A 21217-nucleotide genomic window follows, 5' to 3' on the forward strand; every position below is an offset into this window, starting at 1 on the left:
CATCCAGTATTCAGGTTGCATCATATAAAATGACAGCACTAACAGGACATTCATTTTTTTCACACATTACGGACAGCCTCTGGACACAGAAATGATAAGATAAAGTGAATGCAGTGATATCAGTGTGTAACAGTCAATCAACAACCATTACAAGCTGATCCGAAGCAAGCCAAACGTTATGAAGCAAAGCTTGTGAATGGGGTGTAAGGTTGTAGTTATGTAGTTGTGTGTGTGTGTGTGTGTGTGTGTGTGTGTGTGTGTGTGTGTGTGTGTGTGTGTGTGAGTGTGAGCCTGTGTGTGTGTGTGTGTGTGTGTGTGTGTGTGTGTGTGTGCGTGTGTGTGTGTGAGCCTGTGCGTGTGTGTGCGTGTGTGTGTGTGTGTGTGTGTGTGTGTGTGTGTGTGAGACTGTGCGTGTGTGTGCGTGTGTGTGTGTGTGTGTGTGTGTGTGTATATGTTGTTGTGTATGTAAGGGAGAGAGAGAGAGAGAGAGAGAGAAAGAGGAAGAGATAGAGAGAGAGGGACAAGATGATGAAGATAATCACGTGTGATCAGGTTCAAACTGAGATGGCGGCGTGATCACGTGTGGTCACTAAAAACTAGAAGATGGCGGCGTAATCACAAGTGATCACGTTCAAACTGTAAGATGGTGACGTGATCACTTGTCGTCACTATGATGGCGGACACTGACCTGAGACGGCCTAATGGTGTGGTCTATTGTCTACCCAATGAAGCAGGATTAAGTTAAACTCCAGCCACCACGTGAACCTTTTTACTTTTAGTGCTACAGCACATAGTTTATCTGTAAGGACCGAGTCGAGAACACACGTGATCTGGTCAAAGGTTAGGTACGACTTTACTCCATTCACTCTCATCGTATCTGCAGCTCATTTAACAATAGCAACGTCATCTCACAGCAGTCTGCTGTAGTTTGTGAACATCTTCACACAGATTAACGCAGATTAAAGTTGTTTGTTGCAAACTACATTAATTTAGAGGGGAAAAAATATTTGATATAAATACAAACTTAATATTAAAATGTACCCTAAAATAAGAGTAAAAAATTAATCTGGAATTATAACTGTTTGTTATGTGCATATTAAATGGGTTTGTAGGCTGTTTGTAATGGCTACGGCTCCCTGTGAGGACTGGTAGATCTCGGCAGACTGAACGCTAACAGTTGGAGTTAAAAGAGGCGGTGATGATGCAACAGAGTAGTAACAAATACATGTTTATCTCTGAATTTGTAGTTTTCCGCTCTTCTGGCGGTTGAGGAGGCTTCCTATTGCTGCATGCTATGGGGGAAGTTTGTGGTCTACATTGAAATTAATGTGTTTTAAAAATTCATAATCAAGGTGAGTATTACAAACATGTTAATTTAGTTCCAAAGATGAAAAATAGAAGAGAACATGTGTGATCGAGAAGAGTCCTCAAAGATTTTACTCCACAGGTCACACCAACACATTCACACAGTTAAGGCAGAGGCTGCTATGAAAAGTGACCATCAGAAGTAACTCATCCCATTCATACACATTCAGACTCCACCGACGAAGCAGCGGGACACATCATACATGTGCTGGGTATCGAACCCCCGACCTTCTGGTTGAGAGACAACTAACTATACCAACTGAGCCACAGTCACCACTGTCTGTCTGTGGAGTTCAAATAGTAATCATCTATTTTACTAATGGGAGGAAGTATTGTACTTTATTTAAAAGTAAAAACATTGTTAAATGGTCTAATCAGCTGGTTGGTGAGTCACGGCTCTACCAAGCGTCCCTGTAATCCAGACCGTTAGAGCAGATAGCTACCTACAGTATGTCTTAAACATTGACTCCCACCCTTTGCACCGTGATTTTCAGCATCTTCCCTCTGGACGGAGGTTTTTCAGTCCCAAGGGGCAGAACAAAGCCGAACAAAAATAACTATCTTTCTGCTGCTATCACTGAACTGAAAAAGCTGTAGCCATATTTGCAAATATCCTGGCTTAATTTTGTGATTAATTTTATTGTTTTTTTCATTCATTGGTGGAACCTTGAGCACTTTTCTACAATTCTACAATTCACATAGCAGACGCTTTTATCCAAAGCGACTTTTATCATTGTTATAATTTATTCATTTTTTAAAATAATGTTTCCGTAGGTTATAAATAGATTGATCCTTCTCGAATGTGTTTTATCTTCTTACATCTGTTTTGTCATTTCTCTCATAGCTCGCTAGGTGTACAAATACAGTAACCTGCACCTGAACAATGTGTTATTTCTTTAAATCTCATAAAACAGGCGGGTGGAGACTAATAGGTGAGTATTACAAACATGTTAATTTAGTTCCAAAGATGAAAAATAGAATAGAACAGAAGAATACATGTAATTGAGAAGAGTTGTGGCACTGTTATGAGCCATGATAGAAATGACTGTAAAATGATTGTAACACGCATGTTCACTACTGTGACTTCCTCGTGTAATTTACTGAAGAAGGCTGTTTGAAAAAGCAGCACACACTTTGAAGGAAACGTCCCTCCTCTGAACATCTTCACCTCTCTGCTCCAGAGGACCTGACAAGAATGTAAGTTTACATGATTTTGATAAGAAAAATATGAAAATCAGCACTTGATACATAATTCTAAAAATGTGTACTTTTTCTCAACTTGGATTTAGATCAATAAACTAATACCATAGGTTAAGGAAAAACAGACACTGTAAAAGGAGAAGCATTTTCTCTTTGATCTTGGACGTAATAAAGCTGTCGTTGTGTTTTTGTATATTGCTGGTGATTAAAGGAGCTGCCTATAAACAGATTATAGCGTTCATTTTAACTATAGACTGAAAATACATTAATGAAAAGTAGCATTATGTGTCACTTTTGCCTTCACAGACCACAAAGCTTCCTGTTTTTTTCTAATCATTTTATCATCTACAACATGATGCTGCAATAAGCAACTTCAGAAGTATGAAATAACTCAAATATACTTAGTATGAAACTGATGTGTACCCATGTGTACTCTCCAGACTTTCTGCCTATTCTGAAACACAAAGATGGCTGTAGCTCTCACTCTCCTTCTTGTTGGCTGTCTGCTCCCAGGTGAGATATTCACTCACATTAAGCCCACCACTGTAAAAAACAAAAAGTAATTTGAAATAATACCTCAAAAACTTAGCGTTACACATAGCTAGTCCAAAAATTCACAAATGATTAACACATGTTCTTATTTAAATGTTCTTTCTTGTGTTTCAGGTGCCCTGTGTGGACAGTTTGAGATCATTATACCAAAGACTATAGAGGTTCTGAAGGGATCCTGTGTGACAATCCCCTGCTCCTTTGACGTAGAGGATCAACATAATGTAAACTTAAACAACACTTGTAAAGCATTATGGAGAGAATCTTATAGGGGACCTGTTGTGTTTGATAGCAGTAATCCACAACAGAAAGGACAATTGATCGGTGACCTAACACAAAAAGACTGCACCACAACCCTGAATGACATGCAACCTCAAAACAACAAAGTGCATAATTTTAGATTGGAATGTGACAATGATCTGAAATACTTTTTTGATGGCGTGAAAATTTCAGTCACAGGTAGGTTTCAAATTCAACTTTTTTACAGTTCAGTCATGTAGTAGTTCTCTGACCTTATTATTAATTACTTTAAAATAAAGATAAATCAAACCTTTGATAGTAGAGAGAAATGACTGCTTATACATGTTTATGTATCTTCTGAACAGATGATCCACCCAGACCGACTCTGACTCCGCCCACACTGAAGGTGAAAGAGGGAACCTCAGTGAGTTTGAACTGCTCTGCTCCAGCTCCCTGTCTGTCTCTTCCTCCAAATCTGACATGGAGCCCCGGCCTGGGTGAAGGTCAGGAGACCCTGCAGGAGAATCAGGACAAAACTAAAGTCAAGATCTCTGTGCTGAACTTCAACGCATCACACCTCCATCACGGACAGGAAATCTCCTGTACTGCTGTCTACAGAAAACAAGATGGCAGCACTGAGTCATCTGTGAACACCAGTTTAACAGCTGACATTACATGTGAGTATGTTTGTCTTGTGATTAAGGAATTCAAACTTAAACTTTTAAATGCTCTCTCATCTCCTTAAAATCTTGACTAAATTAAATTAGGTGTGAAACAATAAGTCCTTGAAAGTAAATCTTTACCCAATTCTTTAGATTTTCTAATCAGTGTTGACATGACATCAATTTAATAAATCAAACACCTCAGTGTGAGATGCTTCTGTATTTTCTTGCTCACAAAGCTTCAACAGCAAGCCTTTAACTTGCTCTGCTTCATTTCTCTGAAGTGTTTCCTCATCCAAAATATCCTTTGCAGGCACAATTCTTGTTAATTGCATAAACTTCAAGCTGCTTTGAAATCAAGCTAAAGCAGAGACTGAGAAGAAAAGACAAAAGGGAACATCTACATCTGCATGCCATATATCTAATTCTGATTAAGATGCATTTTAGGATTAACATAATTCCCTTTAATGTACAGAAAACATGAAACTAATGGCAACCTTTCTTGTAAGTGCAAACATGCTGAAAAGCAAAGGCTTCAAATGTTGCTGAAGCAGAGTCAGTAATTTTCTTCATGATTTTTCTTCCAAATCAGCAAGAAAGTGACAGTTTACAATTCAATTATCAAAAGAACAAGTCTGTTTATTTTTTTCCTCCCAGATTCACCCAAAAAAACCACAGTGTCGGTCAGTCTGTCCGGTCCAATACGACAAGACAACATTGTGACTCTGACCTGTAGTAGCAGTACCAACCCAGCTGTAAAGGACTACACCTGGTACAGAGCTGATGGAGGCCAGGAGACTTTCATGGGGACTGGACGTGTTTTAACTGTCAAAGCTTCAGATGTCAGCGGTCCTTTTTTCTGCAAGGCTGAAAATGAACTGGGGAGTGGACGATCTGACAACAAAGACTTATATGTTCAGCGTATGTATACAAGTTAAACTGTGTGTTTTTAAACCTTTAAAGGTCTATAATTCCTCCAGAGCAGTGATTTACTGATTATAAGATGTTGTTAATGTTTCAGTTTTCAAGATTGATTTCCATCTTTGGCACTTTCTGAATTAGTATATAAAACATTACTAATTTGTCTTTTTCATCCAAATGTCCATGTGTGCCAATTTGGGCCAATCAATCATTCAGTTTCCCTTTCATAATCAACTCCTTCATGTGCCAGTGGGTTTAGTGTGTTTAAATTGTGCTTTTGAACATAACCACCATGAAACAATCAAAAATGAATATTGAATTTCTTCTGGCTCAGCGTTGTTCCTGCTGAAACCTCTCCTCTTCTTTTAGTCTTTTGGTTGCTCAGCCTACACTCGTCTCTCTTGCTCGCTTTGCGGTCTTGATTTGGAAATATGATACAACTTTGGTACTTCCTTCACTGTCAAACTGACAATGAAGTAGACTTTAGTGGTAAAAACCATCAAGTTGAAAAAGTGTCCCCCCCCCCCCCCAAACAGGGTTATGATATTATCATGTTATTTCTTATGACAGGTCTTGAGGATAACTGTGGACCCTACGGTGGAGTTCTCTTCTGGGCTGTTACTGGAGTGTCTCTCACTGTGAACATCGTCCTCACACTCTGCATGGTGTTTCTTTGGTATGTTATTACACCGGAGGACTTTTTAGAATAAACTGTGCTGATGAAGATATGACAAATGAGTTGTTTGTAAAACCCTTTTTTAATCCTCATTTCTTCTTTTACTAAAGGAAACAAAGAGCGAGCATGAAGCCAAAAGAAGAGGACAGCACTTACATGAATCTGGATCACACTAACAGATCTCCAGACTATGATGTCATTGCCAAACGTCATACCTGATTATTTGAAGACTCTCTCTGTCTCCCTCTCTCGCTCTGCTCTTCCTGCATTGCTTTAAATATCGACTTTGAGATATGAATGTGATATTTCAATATTCTGCAGGGTGTTTGGCGCAATACATGATTAATTCTCAGTAATTTCACATAATATTTTCTCCATGAAGCCTCTGATGTTCAAATCTGGAGAGATATTGATCATTAATTGTGGATAAGTTTGAGGTGATGGTTTTCACTTTTGTTTGTATTGAAGCTCTGCTAATCAAGATTTTTATTTTTTATTGAAAAAGTAAATGGTTTATCAAAAGAGATGCACATTGAATCAATCCAAGATATGGAAACATTGGTACAGTTGTATCCTCTGGGGCGCTGTTTTTATCTATTTACTGATTTTATACCATGCATTGCATTTAAGTTGCAGATTTTTATACTGTGCTTTGTATTTCATGTATCTTGTATTGTATTTTATGTCTTTTGGATTTTATTATTTGGACCCTGAGTCTGTAATAAAGTTTTGATTCATTCATTGCATGCTCTTGTTTTCCAATCAGATTAAAGAAAGCCTGTGAGGCAGTTCCAGAGGACAGGGTTTAAATGGCCCTGAATCAAAGACGAGGTTAAGGAGGGTAGTTTAAAGGTCCAATATGTAAGATATCTTCTGAATTAAATCTTGAAATGGTCTTTCTATATCATCAGACATTAAGGAAACATGATCTGTTTAAGTGCTGGTTTATCTGTAAATGTAGCAGTTGGTATGTCCTCCTTCTAGTTTTCCATTGTGGCGCAGAATCATTGTATTTTGAGCAGAGAAGGTGGGCGGTTGCTTCTGAAAAAAGGAGAGAGGTTAGAGAGCAGAAAAGTCTCTAGACCGATGCAGAGCTGGTTAAAAACTGAAGCTTCAGTGTCCACGACATAGCAACCTGTTTGAACATTGGCTCTAGGAGGGAGGGGGCGGGGGAAGAAAGCTCTGTCCAATGTTTTGAAATTGAAGAAAAGTGTTGACGAGCTGATATCCTAAATCACACAAGAATGTTAAAACATTTCACTTTCAAAGTGACAGCAACAGGTCTCCTGGGTTAACAAACGCTAACAGGCTGTAGTTGAAAGAAGAGGTGATGATGCAACAGAGTGGTAACAGATACATGTTTATCTCTGAATTTATAGTTTCCGCTCTTCTGGCGGTTGAGAAAGGCGTCCTAATACTGCTGGGGAAGTTCGTGGTCTCAGTTTCCATCAACATGTTTTAACCAGCTTGATTTTATCATTGAAAGATAGTCCTTGTTCAGTCACGTTTACAAATCAACAAGCTCAGGTTTTTACTTCTACTCAATTTAATCTGAGAAAACCCAGACAGGAGGACATTGTTGATGAATGCTATTAGAGGTGTTCCTGTTCCTCGAGGAAACAAAATAACAGCCTTCTCCTAATCCTGCCATGAATTATTTAGTTGAGTTTATCAGTATCACCGTGGGACTGTGTCTCAATATCTTACAACTTACATTCAACATTACCCCAACAAACAGGACAACATCCAGTATTCGGGTTGCATCATATAAAATGACAGCACTAACAGGACATTCATTTTTTTTCACACATTACGGACAGCCTCTGGACACAGAAATGATAAGATAAAGTGAATGCAGTGACATCAGTGTGTAACAGCCAGTGTTGGGTAGTGATATTGATATTAGGTAGGAAAAAAAAGCTGAGACTGATATTTCAATCAGGAGAGACTTAATTGAGAATGAACAATTATTTATTTAACAATAAATGTGCGACAATTTAGATTTGAATGTGCAAAGTCTTTGGAGGATTAAACTCCATCGTGACGACTTCATGTACTCGGAAGGGTAATGAGGCCGACAGCAGGATAGGATACCCCCCTATGGAGTCTAGACACTGGTGGTGGTGAAGAGGAATGGAGGCTATAATGAGCCTGAATCTGGACTCTGCTGAGCTGGAATGGAGGTGACTGGGGCGGTGGTGGGTTGCAGCAGTTGCCTTGAAATGACAGAATGATTGTGGAAGAGAGAGAACTGTTTTAGCATTTTGTCGCAGCAGGATGATTGGTTGAGAGAGGTTGTGCCCGACTCTGGTTGGTTAATTACTTAAAGAATAAACACCCATTAACAGCTGATCACCAGAGCAGGTAGACAGAGGAAGTAGTTTAAGTTGAAATGAAAGAATGAATGAATTTGTGAAAGAATATAAGCAGTCTTCCTTCCCTTACGCTGAGCTCCATATCCGCCAATGTCTCTCTGATATCTAATAATAATAATAATAATAATACATTTTATTCATAAGCACTTTTCAAAAACTCTTACACACTAAACATTTGATAAAAAAGACAAAAGAAACAGCACAGTAAGGAAAGACTAACAGACATTGCAGCATTCCACACAAATCATAAAGACAACAACATAAAGGTACAGCTACAGATAAACAGAACACATATCACAATCATACATCAAAAGATTGTTTGAAGAGGTGAGTTTTGATCAGTGATTTGCAATTAACCCAGATGCAATTTGTCCTGCAGAAACATGATGTTGTAACAGAGTGTCCAGAGGTGGCACCTGTCTGTTCTGATGAAATAAATAAGTTTTTGTAGTAGTTCAAGCAAGAAAGCTAGGGCTTGAGTGGCTTGTCAAGAGGTCGACTTTGTGTCAGTTTGATCTCATCATTGAGACAGAAAGTTTGGTTCCTATTTGGGCACTACACCATTTTGACATGTATGTTGGTGCCACTGTTGTGCCTCTGATTTTGTATGATAGTTACTAGCCTTGTCAATAGAGCATTGGCCACTGGTGTTAAAAGATGCTTAATTCAGACTGATCTCTATAAGGAACATTTAGCTAGCCTGCTAATCACAGTTTGTTTTCCTACTCTTAACGTGGTCCTAGGACCTGATCCAGGCGTCTGAGAGCGAAACTAAAACTAACATTGGGAAAGTATAAGTGATGTTGGGTTTGGTCAAATATGTATGTTATTGCTTATGTTTGGTTAACTAAATTTGGTAAATATAGTAATTTGTTTATGGGTACTGGGTGGGACCCAGTATTTTAGGGGGAGGGTGTGATGACCCCTGACTGTCAGTGATCTTCCTGCTGCTTTGTATCGCTCCCCACTTAAGTTCAGGTAGAAAGGGGCGGAGCCAGTTCAATTTATATACACCTGGGCAGGCTGGGCCTTAGTATTTAAACTGGCTTCTCAATCTGTCACTCTCTTGTCAACACTTAACACATTCACCATTACAACCACCACTGATTTACAGATTGCACATTCTTTGAACAGGATGATTTGTCTTAGTTTGCAATAAATTATCATTTAATAAATTAAAAAATGTGTGGTCTCCCTGTTTGTCCAGCTCACTGAGCCTGGGTTGTGAAAACAGTGTGACAACTATTCAAAGAAAAAGTGCTGAACATTCAATGTGAACATGAATGTTCACTTTTCTGTCTTCCTCATTTTCAAGTCAAATTTTGAATGCTGTTTAAGAAGGCGACCAAATGATGAGGAACTTCACTTCTCTAAACATCCTTCACCTCTCTGCTCAAAAAGACCTGAGAAAAATGTAAGTTTATATCACTTTTAAATCTATTTTAATATCATATTCAAATATCATAAAGGCTTTTTTTTAAGAAGTGCATTTTTTCTGAAGTTGATCGAACAAACTTTGTTACAGGGGAAAGAACAAAAACATTCACTTTGATAAAATTTTAAACATCTTAAAGCTCTCATGCAGATTTTCTTCTGGGCGTTATTACTGATCAAATAGTTTCCTTAAAGAGGTTGTAAACAAGATGAACTCAAGAAAAAACAAAGAATATTTGTCTCTTTTCTTTGAGGCAGGCAGTCAAACTTCCTGTTTTTTATTTTATTATCATTTCATCATCTACGTTTTAATAATGAGCTACTTTACATGAATTGATTGAAATGCAGATAGATTTAAATTTAAACCTTAAAATGAGAAGCTTCAAACATTTTAGTTTTATTGGGATAAGATTATTAGAATTAGAATTAGAATTATTAGGATTAGATTAGAAATTTCTCTTAAAATCTAAGTTTATTTGGAGGGAACTACACTAAAAATAAATCTACATTTATTCTCTCCAGACTTTCTGCCTCTTCTGACACACAAAGATTGATGCAGCTCTGACTCTCCTCCTCATTGGCTGTCTGCTGCAATGTGAGATGCTCACTTATATTTGTCACAGTGGAAAAAATATAATTTTATTCATTATAACATTTAAAAAATCCAGAAATATCCATACAATGTACAACAGAGTAAAAAAGTATGTGAAACAAATGAGGGGGAAAAAATGTGCATCATGAGCTAAAATGTGTTCTGCTTTCTTTTAACGATATCATAATGTAGAGATTTGGTGTTAAATTTACAACTTTAATGTATAAAAAAAGCTTCCCTCTTCATTTGCTGCCCGGCAGAAAAAAGGTCCTCTCTCCCTAGAAGCTTTGATGTTTAAAACACGTCCAGTCCCCATGAAAGTCTCCTGGCCTCCATCAGCTCTGTACCAGGTGTAGTTCTTTACAGCTGGGTTGGCATTAGCACTGCAAGTCAGTGTCACATTTGTGTCTTCTTGCACTGGACCAGAGGGACTGACTGACACTGTGGTGAAAAGAGAATAGTGAATAAACTTCTTATCTTGACGAATAAAATGTAAGCTTTCTCAGCAAAATTTCACAAGTTATCAAAAAACAACAGTTAAGTTTGCTTCCACCAAACTGTCTGACTGTTTAGAATAAGTAGTTTATTTGTGATGAGGGATAGAGAAGAGAGTTATGCCTTTATTCTGAACAAGCCCTGCTAAACATCAACAGAAACAGCTAGTAGCACTGTAAATATGCAAATATGTGTGTTTTGTTTTTTTAATTGCTCAGGGGGTTGCACAATTCATTTTGAACATGTTGCATTTGTAAAAATGGCTGCAGTTGTTCAGTCGTCCGTACATGTTTGTATTCAGTAAAGTTTGATCAGACTGAAACACCATCAGTTCAGATTGTGAGGTGCATGCAGCCTTTTTCTTTCATCACAGTGTTGGTCAGTCTGTGGGCTCGACTCCCATTGTGTAGAAATGAACAGACAGAAGTGAGACAAAAAGACTGAGAATTTTTCCTTATTTGACAAAACACTTCTTGATTTAGTTTAATTTTGTGTACATAATATGCAGTTAAAAAAATGAGATTCAAAATATCACAATTCTCAGCCTGTCGCAAAATGTTTAAAATCGCAATAATATCGTATCGTGACTCAAGCATCGTTATAATATCGTATCAAAGGGCCTCTGGTGATTCCCACCTCTCATTACAATGTAGACCTACAGTACAGTGTTGCTTCCTCAGCGGATAAACAGTTGGTGAAAATATGTAAATATGAACTTTACTATGTTTGTCACCATCTTAATTTGTTTTTGAAATGGGAGATTAAAGTCCAGTGTTACATTCATTTATAATCAGATACAACTGTGACCTTTAACCCTGTGATGAAAACACTGAGTGTGAAATGATCTGTTGACCTCTTTGTGAAAAACATGCAGATTGTTTTCTTTATGTTTAAGTATTGACAGGAGTTATTAAACCACTGTGTGACATTAGTCATCACTGCTGTTAGTTTACGTGCAGCTTGCTGGTTTGTTGTTGCATGTTCAAAAATGATAGTATCATCAGCGTACATTAGGATGTCTGACCTAATATCATTCATTTATTAGATCATTTATGTAGAGGCTAAACAACAAACCCTGTTCATACAATGAATACATCTACAATCAAACATCTGAGTGGAGAGAAAAAAAGGTAATCACACATGGCAGTATGCACACCCCAGGTGACGGCCATGCTCGTAACTGTTTGTAAGGTACATAAACATGTATAAGCAGTCATTTCTCTCTACTATCAAAGGTTTGATTTATTTTCATTTGAAGTAATCAACGATAAGGTCAGAGAACTACTACATGACTGAACTGCTAATAAATTTAATTTTGACTGAAATTTCAATTTGTTGAGGAAAATAATATTTGACACCATCACAATCCAATCTAAAATAATACACTTTGCTGTTTTGAGGTTGCATGTCATTCAGGGTTGTGGTGCAGTCTTTTTTTCTTAGGTCACCGATCTCAAACTGTCCACACAGGGCGCCTGAAACACAAGAAACAAATCCTTATTACAATTATACATTTACAATACAATCCTTATTCATATTGAGTTTATAGTGTCTATATTTGTATAGTATCACTGTTTCTTTGTTTCTTTAAGTCTAATGATAATAAATAGTAAATAAAAAAGTCTTCATGTAAAACTCAGAGGATTCATCATTTTCACACAGCCTTTTTTATAGATTAAAGTTGTAAATTTAACACCAAATCTCTACATTCTGATATGGTTACAAGAAAGCAGAACACATTTTAGCTCATTGCACACATTTTTTGCCTCATTTGTTTCACATACTTTTGTGTAAATTGTATGGTTATCTCTGTTTTTTATTGATTTTTCTTCCACTGTTACAAATATAGAGGCAGAAAGTCTGGAGAGAATACATGTAGATTTACAGTTTAGTGTATTTCGCTCCAAATAAACTTTGATTTTAGGAGTAATTTCCTTTTGAGGAAAAGGTTGGATCCAGAGTTTAGTTACTTAAACTCATCCCAACAAAACTAAAAGACTTCAAGGTGTGTAGCTTCTCATTTTAAGGCTGAAATTGAAATCTTAATGATGAAATGATAATAAAACAAAAAACAGGAAGTTTGACTGCCTGCCTCAAGGAAAAGAGACAAAACAGAAAAATATAAAAATATTTTGTCTGAGTTCATTTTGTTTACAACCTCTTTAAGAAAACTATTTGATAATTTGCAATAATGCCCAGAAGCAAAACTGCATGAGAGCTTTAAAATGTTCAAAACTTGATCAGAGTGAATGTTTTGTTTCCCCTGTAACAAAGTTTGTTTGATCAACTTCAGAAAAAATGCACTTACCGTATAAACAAATAGCCTGTATGATATTTAAATATGATAATTTATTTAAAAGTGATTTTAAAGTGATATACTGTAAATCTAAGTTTTTGTCAGGTCCTTTTGAGCAGAGAGATGAAGAATGTTTAGAGAAGTGAAGTTCCTCATCATTTGGCGCCTTTCCAAACAGCGTGCAAAAGTTGACTTGTAAATGAGGAAGTCAAAAAAGTGAACATTCCTGTTAACATTGAATTATCAGTACTTTTTATGTAAATTGTTGTCATGGTGTCACTCCTCACCGTTCATGCCAACATCTCTCTCTGTGCAAATGATTTCTATCTTTAGACCTTAAAAAAACATCGTCGTCATGGGGATGTCAGCATTTGATTAAAATGCAAAAACCAATGAAAAGCCTGTACTGTCAAAAGAATGTTTAGAATTCATTTTAATGCAATAACATCTTGATGTTTTTTTTATATTTACAACCCATCAGTTTGACTACAATGTTACTTTTTGAGATCCACATACAGGAGGTGACAACGTATAAAAAACATTGTTGTCAAAGCTTCTGCCTAATCATGAAGCAATGAAATAAGCAGGCTACTCTATAAATTACTTTTTTAATCACAACAACACAATTGTGAAAAAAAAAAAACTTTCATTCTCACTCAAGGTCGGCTAACTCTTCCAGGTCAAACTAAATAAAAGTGTATAAAAATATGTAAGATGTATTCAAAGCTTAAAAGATGTTGTGTTCTTTGTGTTCAGACCGGGCTTTGAACCTGGAATCTGCTGATACTAAAAATAGATGCAAAACAGAGTACAGAGTGAAAGTTTCAAGGTTTCTACAAAGACTTTCTCAGGCAGAGTTCAAGGCAACAAAGTCAAACGATTTTGGGATGGACTGTCGAGAAATTGAAGATTCTAGGCTCTCATGTCACATCTGTCCTCATGTCTTTACACACTGAGGCCATATAACACCAGCAGGTCCCTGAAGTCCTCTGACCAGGGTCTGCTGGTTGTTCCTCTGTGGACACTTTTGAAAAGCAGTTAAAGACCCACCTGTTCAGACTGGTTTGATCCGTCTATATTTGATTTTATGTAATTGTCTGTTAATAATGTCTCTGCTCAATCCTTTATTGTGAAGCACTTTGTGACGTCTGTTCTTGAAAGCTGCTATATAAATAAACTTTACTTACTTAATCATCTGAGATCTCACACTTGTCTCACTTTTTTTTAAACTCAGATCTTTGAATGAGACACCCCAAGATGATTTAAAGAACTTGGACTGTGTCTCATACTTGTCACATCGTTTTCTTAGCTGAGATCTAAAAATGACACATCTGAACAGCCTGGCTCAGACTGCAGGATAATCGGGCTGATTTGAAGTCCGATTCTGCCTTACTGTCAACCGCGTGGGCGTTTCTGATTCGAGGCTGATCAGAAGTGATTATCTGGTGGACTATTTTGTAGTGTGAGTGGTGTAAAGATCCAATCTTAACCTCCCCAATCTGCTCTGAGAGCATCGGGCCGCCCCGCAACATTTCAGATTTCAGATTAGATCAGCTGAGCTGCTCTGCTTCTTGTGCTGCAGACTGTTGAGTTTTTTTAAACTGTTGAAATAACACTCCCCCTGCTGGACAAACTATGTATTGGCACTGTCTCTTAATTTCCTCAAGATTTTTTTTCTGTGATAAATCATCTGCGAAAAAATCGTATTGAGACGTATAGAGAAAAAAATATGTATAGCTTTAGTCACGTGACCGGCGTGCGGGCCTGAAGGGAAAAGCTAAGGAAAGTATCGACCACCATTGAACAAACTTCATTTAATTTTCCATCTCTTCAAAACGACGCATGTTCTTGTGGTAGACAACACAACACTGAGGTCTTGAATGCAGCCTCTCACCTGTCCCACTCACTAGTCAGTGAAGCTTATTTAAAGGCACCTGGATGTCAGGTACAGGCCTCCTGCTCCTGCCTGGCATGTGCCTTTGCTGTTGCTGCTGGTATGTACAACCTTGTTTTGATGTACAGCTTGCTGGTTTGAATGTTTAAATGACCTCCTTGTTTGGTTGTTGCTGCAGCTTGACTAGTTTGCCCATGGCTCCTCACCCCCCAGATCAGTCCTGACTGAAACCCTGTAGTGGTGAGTAGGTGGCTCAGTTTGAACTTTAGAAGTTGAAGCATTGATTGTTTTTCTTTGTTAATAGCTGTTTTCATTTTAGGTTGCTAAAAGCCTGCTTTTCTTTCAGCCACTTAGTTGGGAGGCTAGGCACCCAGGGTGAGGGCCCTCCACTTGTTTGCATGTGAGTTTAAGAGCACTGGGACACAAATGGACTACACCAAAAGTTGTTGAGGATTGCTGTGTGATTTGCTGTTCCTTCCCCAAAGCTTTGGTCCACCTTGTTTTTTACATTGATTCATTCAAATAAATTCCTTAAATTCTTTTGAAACCACGTCTCTGCCTCATCAGTTTTCGAGTCTGTGTGTCTTACCTATTTACAAGAGTATTAAGTTGTGTATTTCCTGGGGTGTGCTGTCTGTTCTTATTTTACATCATTAGTTATTACCACTACCAACTCTTGCCACATTTCCATCACCAGACAACCACAGAATAAACAAAAGATATTAAAATAAAATGCAAGTTTTAGGCACGTGTGACTGTTTAGCATTCATCAGAATGACAGCCTGGGGGAACAAACTGTTGTTGTTTTGGTGTACAGTGATCCGTATCAGAGGGGAAGAGTTTGTAGTACTTCTACCTGCTCGTTTCCTGATAGGGGGCAGGTTGACACCAATGATATTTTTTTCTGCAGTCCTGATTATCCGTTGCAATCTGTGTCTGTCCAGTTTGGTTGCAGTCCATTTTGCTCAATTTAACATAATATAGACTGAGGGTTTGCCTTAAAGGGATAAAACATAATTAGTTCTGAGTGTCAGACAAATATCATGATGCACGAAACCAAGCTCCTGGATTTTATCTTACATAGTAGACTATCCTGAAAGAATCAAATAGCTGGATATCATTCAGCTTCACCTGGAAAGAAATGAGTTGGCTGACTTTGAGTGAGAATGAAAGTACTTTTTGTCATAACTGATAATTGATTGATAATTGTGTTGTGATTAAAAAGTAATTTATAGAGTAGCCTGCTTATTTCATTGCTTCATGATTAGGCAGAAGCTTTGACAACAATGTTTTTTATACGTTGTCACCTCCTGTATGTGGATCTCAAATACTAACATTCTAGTCAAACTGATGGGTTGTAAATATTGAAACACATCAAGATGTTATTGCATTATAGAAGAATTATAAACATTCTTTTGACAGTACACGCTTTTCATTGGTTTTTGCATTTTAATCAAATGCTGACATCCCCATGACGACGATGTTTTTTTAAGGTCTAAAGATAGAAATCATTTGCACAGAGAGAGATGCTGGAATGAACGGTGAGGAGTGACATTATAAAAACTATTTACATAAAAAGTACTGATAATTCAATGTTAACAGGAATGTTCACTTTTTTGACTTCCTCATTTTCAAAACAAATTTTGAATGCTGTTTATGAAGGTGGCCAAATGATGAGGAACTTCACTTCTCTAAACATCCTTCACCTCTCTGCTCAAAAAGACCTGACAAAAACGTAAGTTTAAAAAACTTTTATATAACTTTTAAATAACTTTATACTTTTTCAGGAGATAAAACAAATCAACATGTTTGATATCATAAAGGCAAATTTTTAAGAAGTGCATTTTTTCTGAAGTTGATCAAACAAACTTTGTTATAGGGGAAAGAAAAAAAAAATTCACTCTGATCAAGTTTTGAACATTTTAAAGCTCTAATGCAGTTTTTCTTCTGGGCGTTATTACTGATCAAATAGTTTCCTTAAAGAGGTTGTAAACAAAATGAACTCAGACAAAATATATATATATTTTTCTGTTTTGTCTCTTTTCCTTGAGGCAGGCAGTCAAACTTCCTGTTTTTTTATTTTATTATCATTTGATCTTCTACATTTTAATAATGAGCATCTTTACATGAATTGAATGAAATGCAGAAATATTTCAATTTAAACCTTAAAATGAGAAGCTGCACACCTTGAAGTCTTTTAGTTTTGTTGGGATCAGTTTAGTTAACTAAACTCTGGATCCAACCTTTTCCACATTGATGAAGATTTAAACATTTCAAGATATTTCTCCATCTGCAACTTCTGCAAAGATCACATTCAACAACAGCCTCAAAATGAAATCTAAGTTTATTTGGAGCGAAATACACTAAACTGTAAATCTACATGTATTCTCTCCAGACTTTCTGCCTCTTCTGAAACACAAAGATGGCTGCAGCTCTGACTCTCCTCCTCATTGGCTGTCTGCTGCAAGGTGAGATGCTCACTTATATTTGCCAAAGAAATTAGCTACTAATGTGTTCTGCTTTCTTTTAAAGATATCATAATGTAGAGATTTGGTGTTAAATTTACAACTTTCATGTAAAAAATAACTGTGAAAATGATGAATCCTCTGAGTTTTACATGAAGATTATTTTATCTGTGACTCCTCAGGTTCTTAGTAACAGAGCCAACAATAAATTGTATCATGACTTTATTTATTTATTTGTTTGTTTATTTAACAGAGACACGTGCAATGAACATTGCTTCACATAAATACAAAGTAGATAACATGCAGTCAGGTTTCTAGCCACGGCTCATTTGAAACCTCTATGATTGATCTCAATGATTTTAGTAATATAGTCATTATAAACTCAATATGAATACGGATTGTATTGTTAATGTATAATTGTAATAAGGATTTGTTTCTTGTGTTTCAGGTGCCCTGTGTGGACAGTTTGAGAGCATTATACCAAAGACTATAGAGGTTCTGAAGGGATCCTGTGTGACAATCCCCTGCTCCTTTGACGTAAAGGATCAATTTAATGGAAACTTAGATAAAACATGTAAAGCATTATGGAAAGAAAGTACTAAAGGACCTGTTGTGTTTGATAGCAGTAATCCACAACAGAAAGGACAATTGATCGGTGACCTAACAAAAAAAGACTGCACCACAACCCTGAATGACATGCAACCTCAAAACAACAAAGTGCATTACTTTAGATTGGAATGTAACTATCCCCTGAAATATAATTTTGATGGCGTGAAAATTTCAGTCAAAGGTAAGTTTCAAATTAAACTTATTAACAGTTCAGTCATGTAGTACTTCTCTGACCTTATCGTTGATTACTTTAAAATAAAGATAAATCAAACCTTTGATAGTAGAGAGAAATGACTGCTTATACATGTTTATGTATCTTCTGAACAGATGATCCACCCAGACCGACTCTGACTCCGCCCACACTGAAGGTGAAAGAGGGAACCTCAGTGAGTTTGAACTGCTCTGCTCCAGCTCCCTGTCTGTCTCTTCCTCCAAATCTGACATGGAGCCCCGGCCTGGGTGAAGGTCAGGAGACCCTGCAGGAGAATCAGGACAAAACTAAAGTCAAGATCTCTGTGCTGAACTTCAAAGCATCACACCTCCATCACGGACAGGAAATCTCCTGTACTGCTGTCTACAGAAAACAAGATGGCAGCACTGAGTCATCTGTGAACACCAGTTTAACAGCTGACATTACATGTGAGTATGTTTGTCTTGTGATTAAATTGATTACATAAAATACATGCTTCTTCTTCTTTGTTTGTTGTTCTGTAATCATTTAGCAAACAGTTACGAGCATGGCCGTCACCTGGGGTGTGCATACTGCCATGTGTGATTACCTTTTTGTTTGATTGTAGATGTATTCATTGTATGAACAGGGTTTGTTGTTTAGCCTCTACATAAATGATCTAATAAATGAATGCTATTAGGTCAGACATCCTAATGTACGCTGATGATACTATCATTTTTGAACATGCAACAACAAACCAGCAAGCTGCACGTAAGCTAACAGCAGTGATGACTAATGTCACACAGTGGTTTAATAACTCCTGTCAATACTTAAACATAAAGAAAACAAGCTGCATGTTTTTCACAAAGAGGTCAACAGATCATTTCACACTCAGTGTTTTCATCACAGGGTTAAAGGTCACAGTTGTATCTGATTATAAATGAATGTAACACTGGACTTTAATATCCCATTTCAAAAACAAATTAAGAATGCAGTGAGGTTCACAAATGACAAACAGTTTGTAAATGCAGACTGAACAGTTTATATAATTGTGGATTTCTATTAGTCTACGTTTACAAAACTATAAATATTTGTGTGTGAATCAGAAATACATTTGTGAATCTTATTTTTTTATTTGTGGATTTGTTTTACATTTATATAGAATGAAATATATTTGTATGTGCATTGAAATACATTTATGAATAATTCTGTGTGCATTTGTGAATATTGAGACTGATCTAACTCCATAACAGCTGTCCTCCACAGCTCATTGATGGGGTTTATTTACACGAGCTTCATGTTGTTGTGCTGTCGTCAGATGTTGTAAGTGCTTAAGGAGTTTTGAAGTCCTGTTTTTTGCAGTATAAAGAGTCCTGGTACTGGGACACAATTTACATTTGACAATGATGTTCTTGTTATCTTTCCTGTCAACAAAACTTAAGTAATGGGAATATTTCCAGCCACTGAATGTAAACTTCCATCTTTCAAGCTAGCCATGGTTGCCAGGTATGTGTGACAACAAATGACAAAACAAGCCCAATGGCCAAAAAAAAACTACTCTCGGCAGCACCTAAAAAAAAGCCCACATCTGCATATCTGGCAACCATGAAGCTCATTACTTTCCTGCTTGTCTGAGTGCGCAACAAAATTAATCTGGGGTTTGTTGCATAAATCTGAAGTGGGGTAATAACAACAACAGTAATGTAGTAACAAATTATTTTTTGTGTGGGTAACTGTAATATTATTACTGGAATTCCATTAGTAATTTGTTACACTTCTTGTTACTTGTAAAAATGATATTATTACTGTAACGCGTTACTAGTGATACGTTACAGCCCAACACTGGTCCTACTAGCTGTTTCTATTGATGTTTAGCAGGGCTTGTTCAGGATAAAGGTATAACATTCTCTATCCCTCATCACAAATAAACTATATATTCAAAAAATACAACTTTATTTTTTCTCTTTTCAGATTCACCCAAAGGGACCACAGTGTCAGTCAGTCCCTCTGGTCCAGTGCAAGAAGACACAAATGTGACACTGACTTGCAGTGCTAATGCAAACCCAGCTGTAAAGAACTACACCTGGTACAGAGCTGATGGAGGCCAGGAGACTTTCATGGGGACTGGACGTGTTTTAAACATCAAAGCTTCTAGGGAGAGAGGACCTTTTTTCTGCAAGGCTGAAAATGAAGAGGGAAGTGGAAGATCGAACAACACACAGATGGATGTTCAGTGTAGGTATTGTTTGAAACATTTGCATAAATGCAGGTAGGTCAGGCTTCTTTTGTGCAGCGTTTTACAAATGAGGAATGTAAATAATCTTTGTTAATAATGAACATCTTTAGTTTGTACAGATGTTTAAAGCAACTACACAGAGGATTTGAAGCTTTTCAACATTGAGTTGCACAACAATGCACTGCTGGAGCAAATATGGTCAAGGCTACCCTAAGGCAGCAGAAAAATTACCTCAAAAAATCTAATCCATCAGGTACCCCCAAAATATTCTAGATTCATACTGAATCTTTAAACACGCTGTTTTGTCAGATGCACTACAAACAAACAATGGCATTCTTATAAGCATGGGACTCAAGATTATATCACGCAGCAACCTCTGGTTTTTAAAAAATGGAACTGATGCAGAAGAAAAAAGAACCAGAAGTCCCATACACACCCCGTATTATAATGTCCACTGGGACAGCAGAAATGGACATGTTAGACTCAGACTTTCTTTATTTTCATTCAAACTTGTACTTTCAGTGCAGATAAGAACGACATTTTGTTGCATTTGACTCGTTAGTGCAGGATAAAAACAGCAGCAAGTATTCACATAGAAAAATAAGGTGCAGATATACGTAAATAGATATAAAAAGAAAAGCTATGTATAAAATGTATATACAGATAAATATATTGCACGTTTGTGATGTATGTTATATTGTATTTTACAGTCCAGTGAGGTAGTCCTATGTGGGGGTTTGAGGGGGAATGGAGGGATTCTTTTTTTGTGTTCAAAAGTCTTATGGCCTATGGGAAGAAGCTGCTACAGAACCTGGAAGTTCTGCTTCGGAGGCTGCAGAACCTCTTTCCAGAGTCCATCAGCGAAAACAGTCCTTGGTGGGAGTGGGAGGTGTCTCTGCTGATTTTCTGAGCCCTGGTCACGCAGCGGATTTTTGCGATCTCCTGGATGGGAGGAAGTGGACTCTTAATGATCTTTTCCGCCGTCCTCACCACTCTCTAAAAAAATATATTTTGGTCTGATTAGTTATTGTCTTTATCG

General features: G+C 37.1%; 1 protein-coding gene across 1 annotated transcript; it reads left to right on the top strand.

The window, feature by feature from the left end:
- The first annotated feature begins 1376 nt into the window (after positions 1 to 1376).
- On the top strand, positions 1377 to 5647 carry LOC109979629 (sialoadhesin-like). Its single transcript, XM_065957881.1, has 7 exons — positions 1377 to 2297; positions 2472 to 2562; positions 3006 to 3078; positions 3232 to 3573; positions 3720 to 4031; positions 4674 to 4937; positions 5508 to 5647. Exons 3-7 carry the CDS (start codon positions 3033 to 3035, stop codon positions 5645 to 5647), a joined length of 1104 nt encoding a protein of 367 aa, XP_065813953.1. The 5' UTR covers positions 1377 to 2297; positions 2472 to 2562; positions 3006 to 3032.
- The last annotated feature ends 15570 nt before the right edge of the window (positions 5648 to 21217 follow it).

This window comes from Labrus bergylta, chromosome 8 (assembly GCF_963930695.1).
Source record: "Labrus bergylta chromosome 8, fLabBer1.1, whole genome shotgun sequence".
Lineage (NCBI taxonomy): Eukaryota > Metazoa > Chordata > Actinopteri > Labriformes > Labridae > Labrus > Labrus bergylta.

Coding starts and splice junctions, on each gene's coding strand:
- LOC109979629 (XM_065957881.1), top strand. CDS start 3,033: ATGGCTGTAGCTCTCACTCTCCTTCTTGTTGGCTGTCTGCTCCCAG. Junction 4,032..4,673: donor TTTAACAGCTGACATTACAT/GTGAGTATGTTT, acceptor TTTTCCTCCCAG/ATTCACCCAAAAAAACCACA. Junction 4,938..5,507: donor CAAAGACTTATATGTTCAGC/GTATGTATACAA, acceptor TTCTTATGACAG/GTCTTGAGGATAACTGTGGA.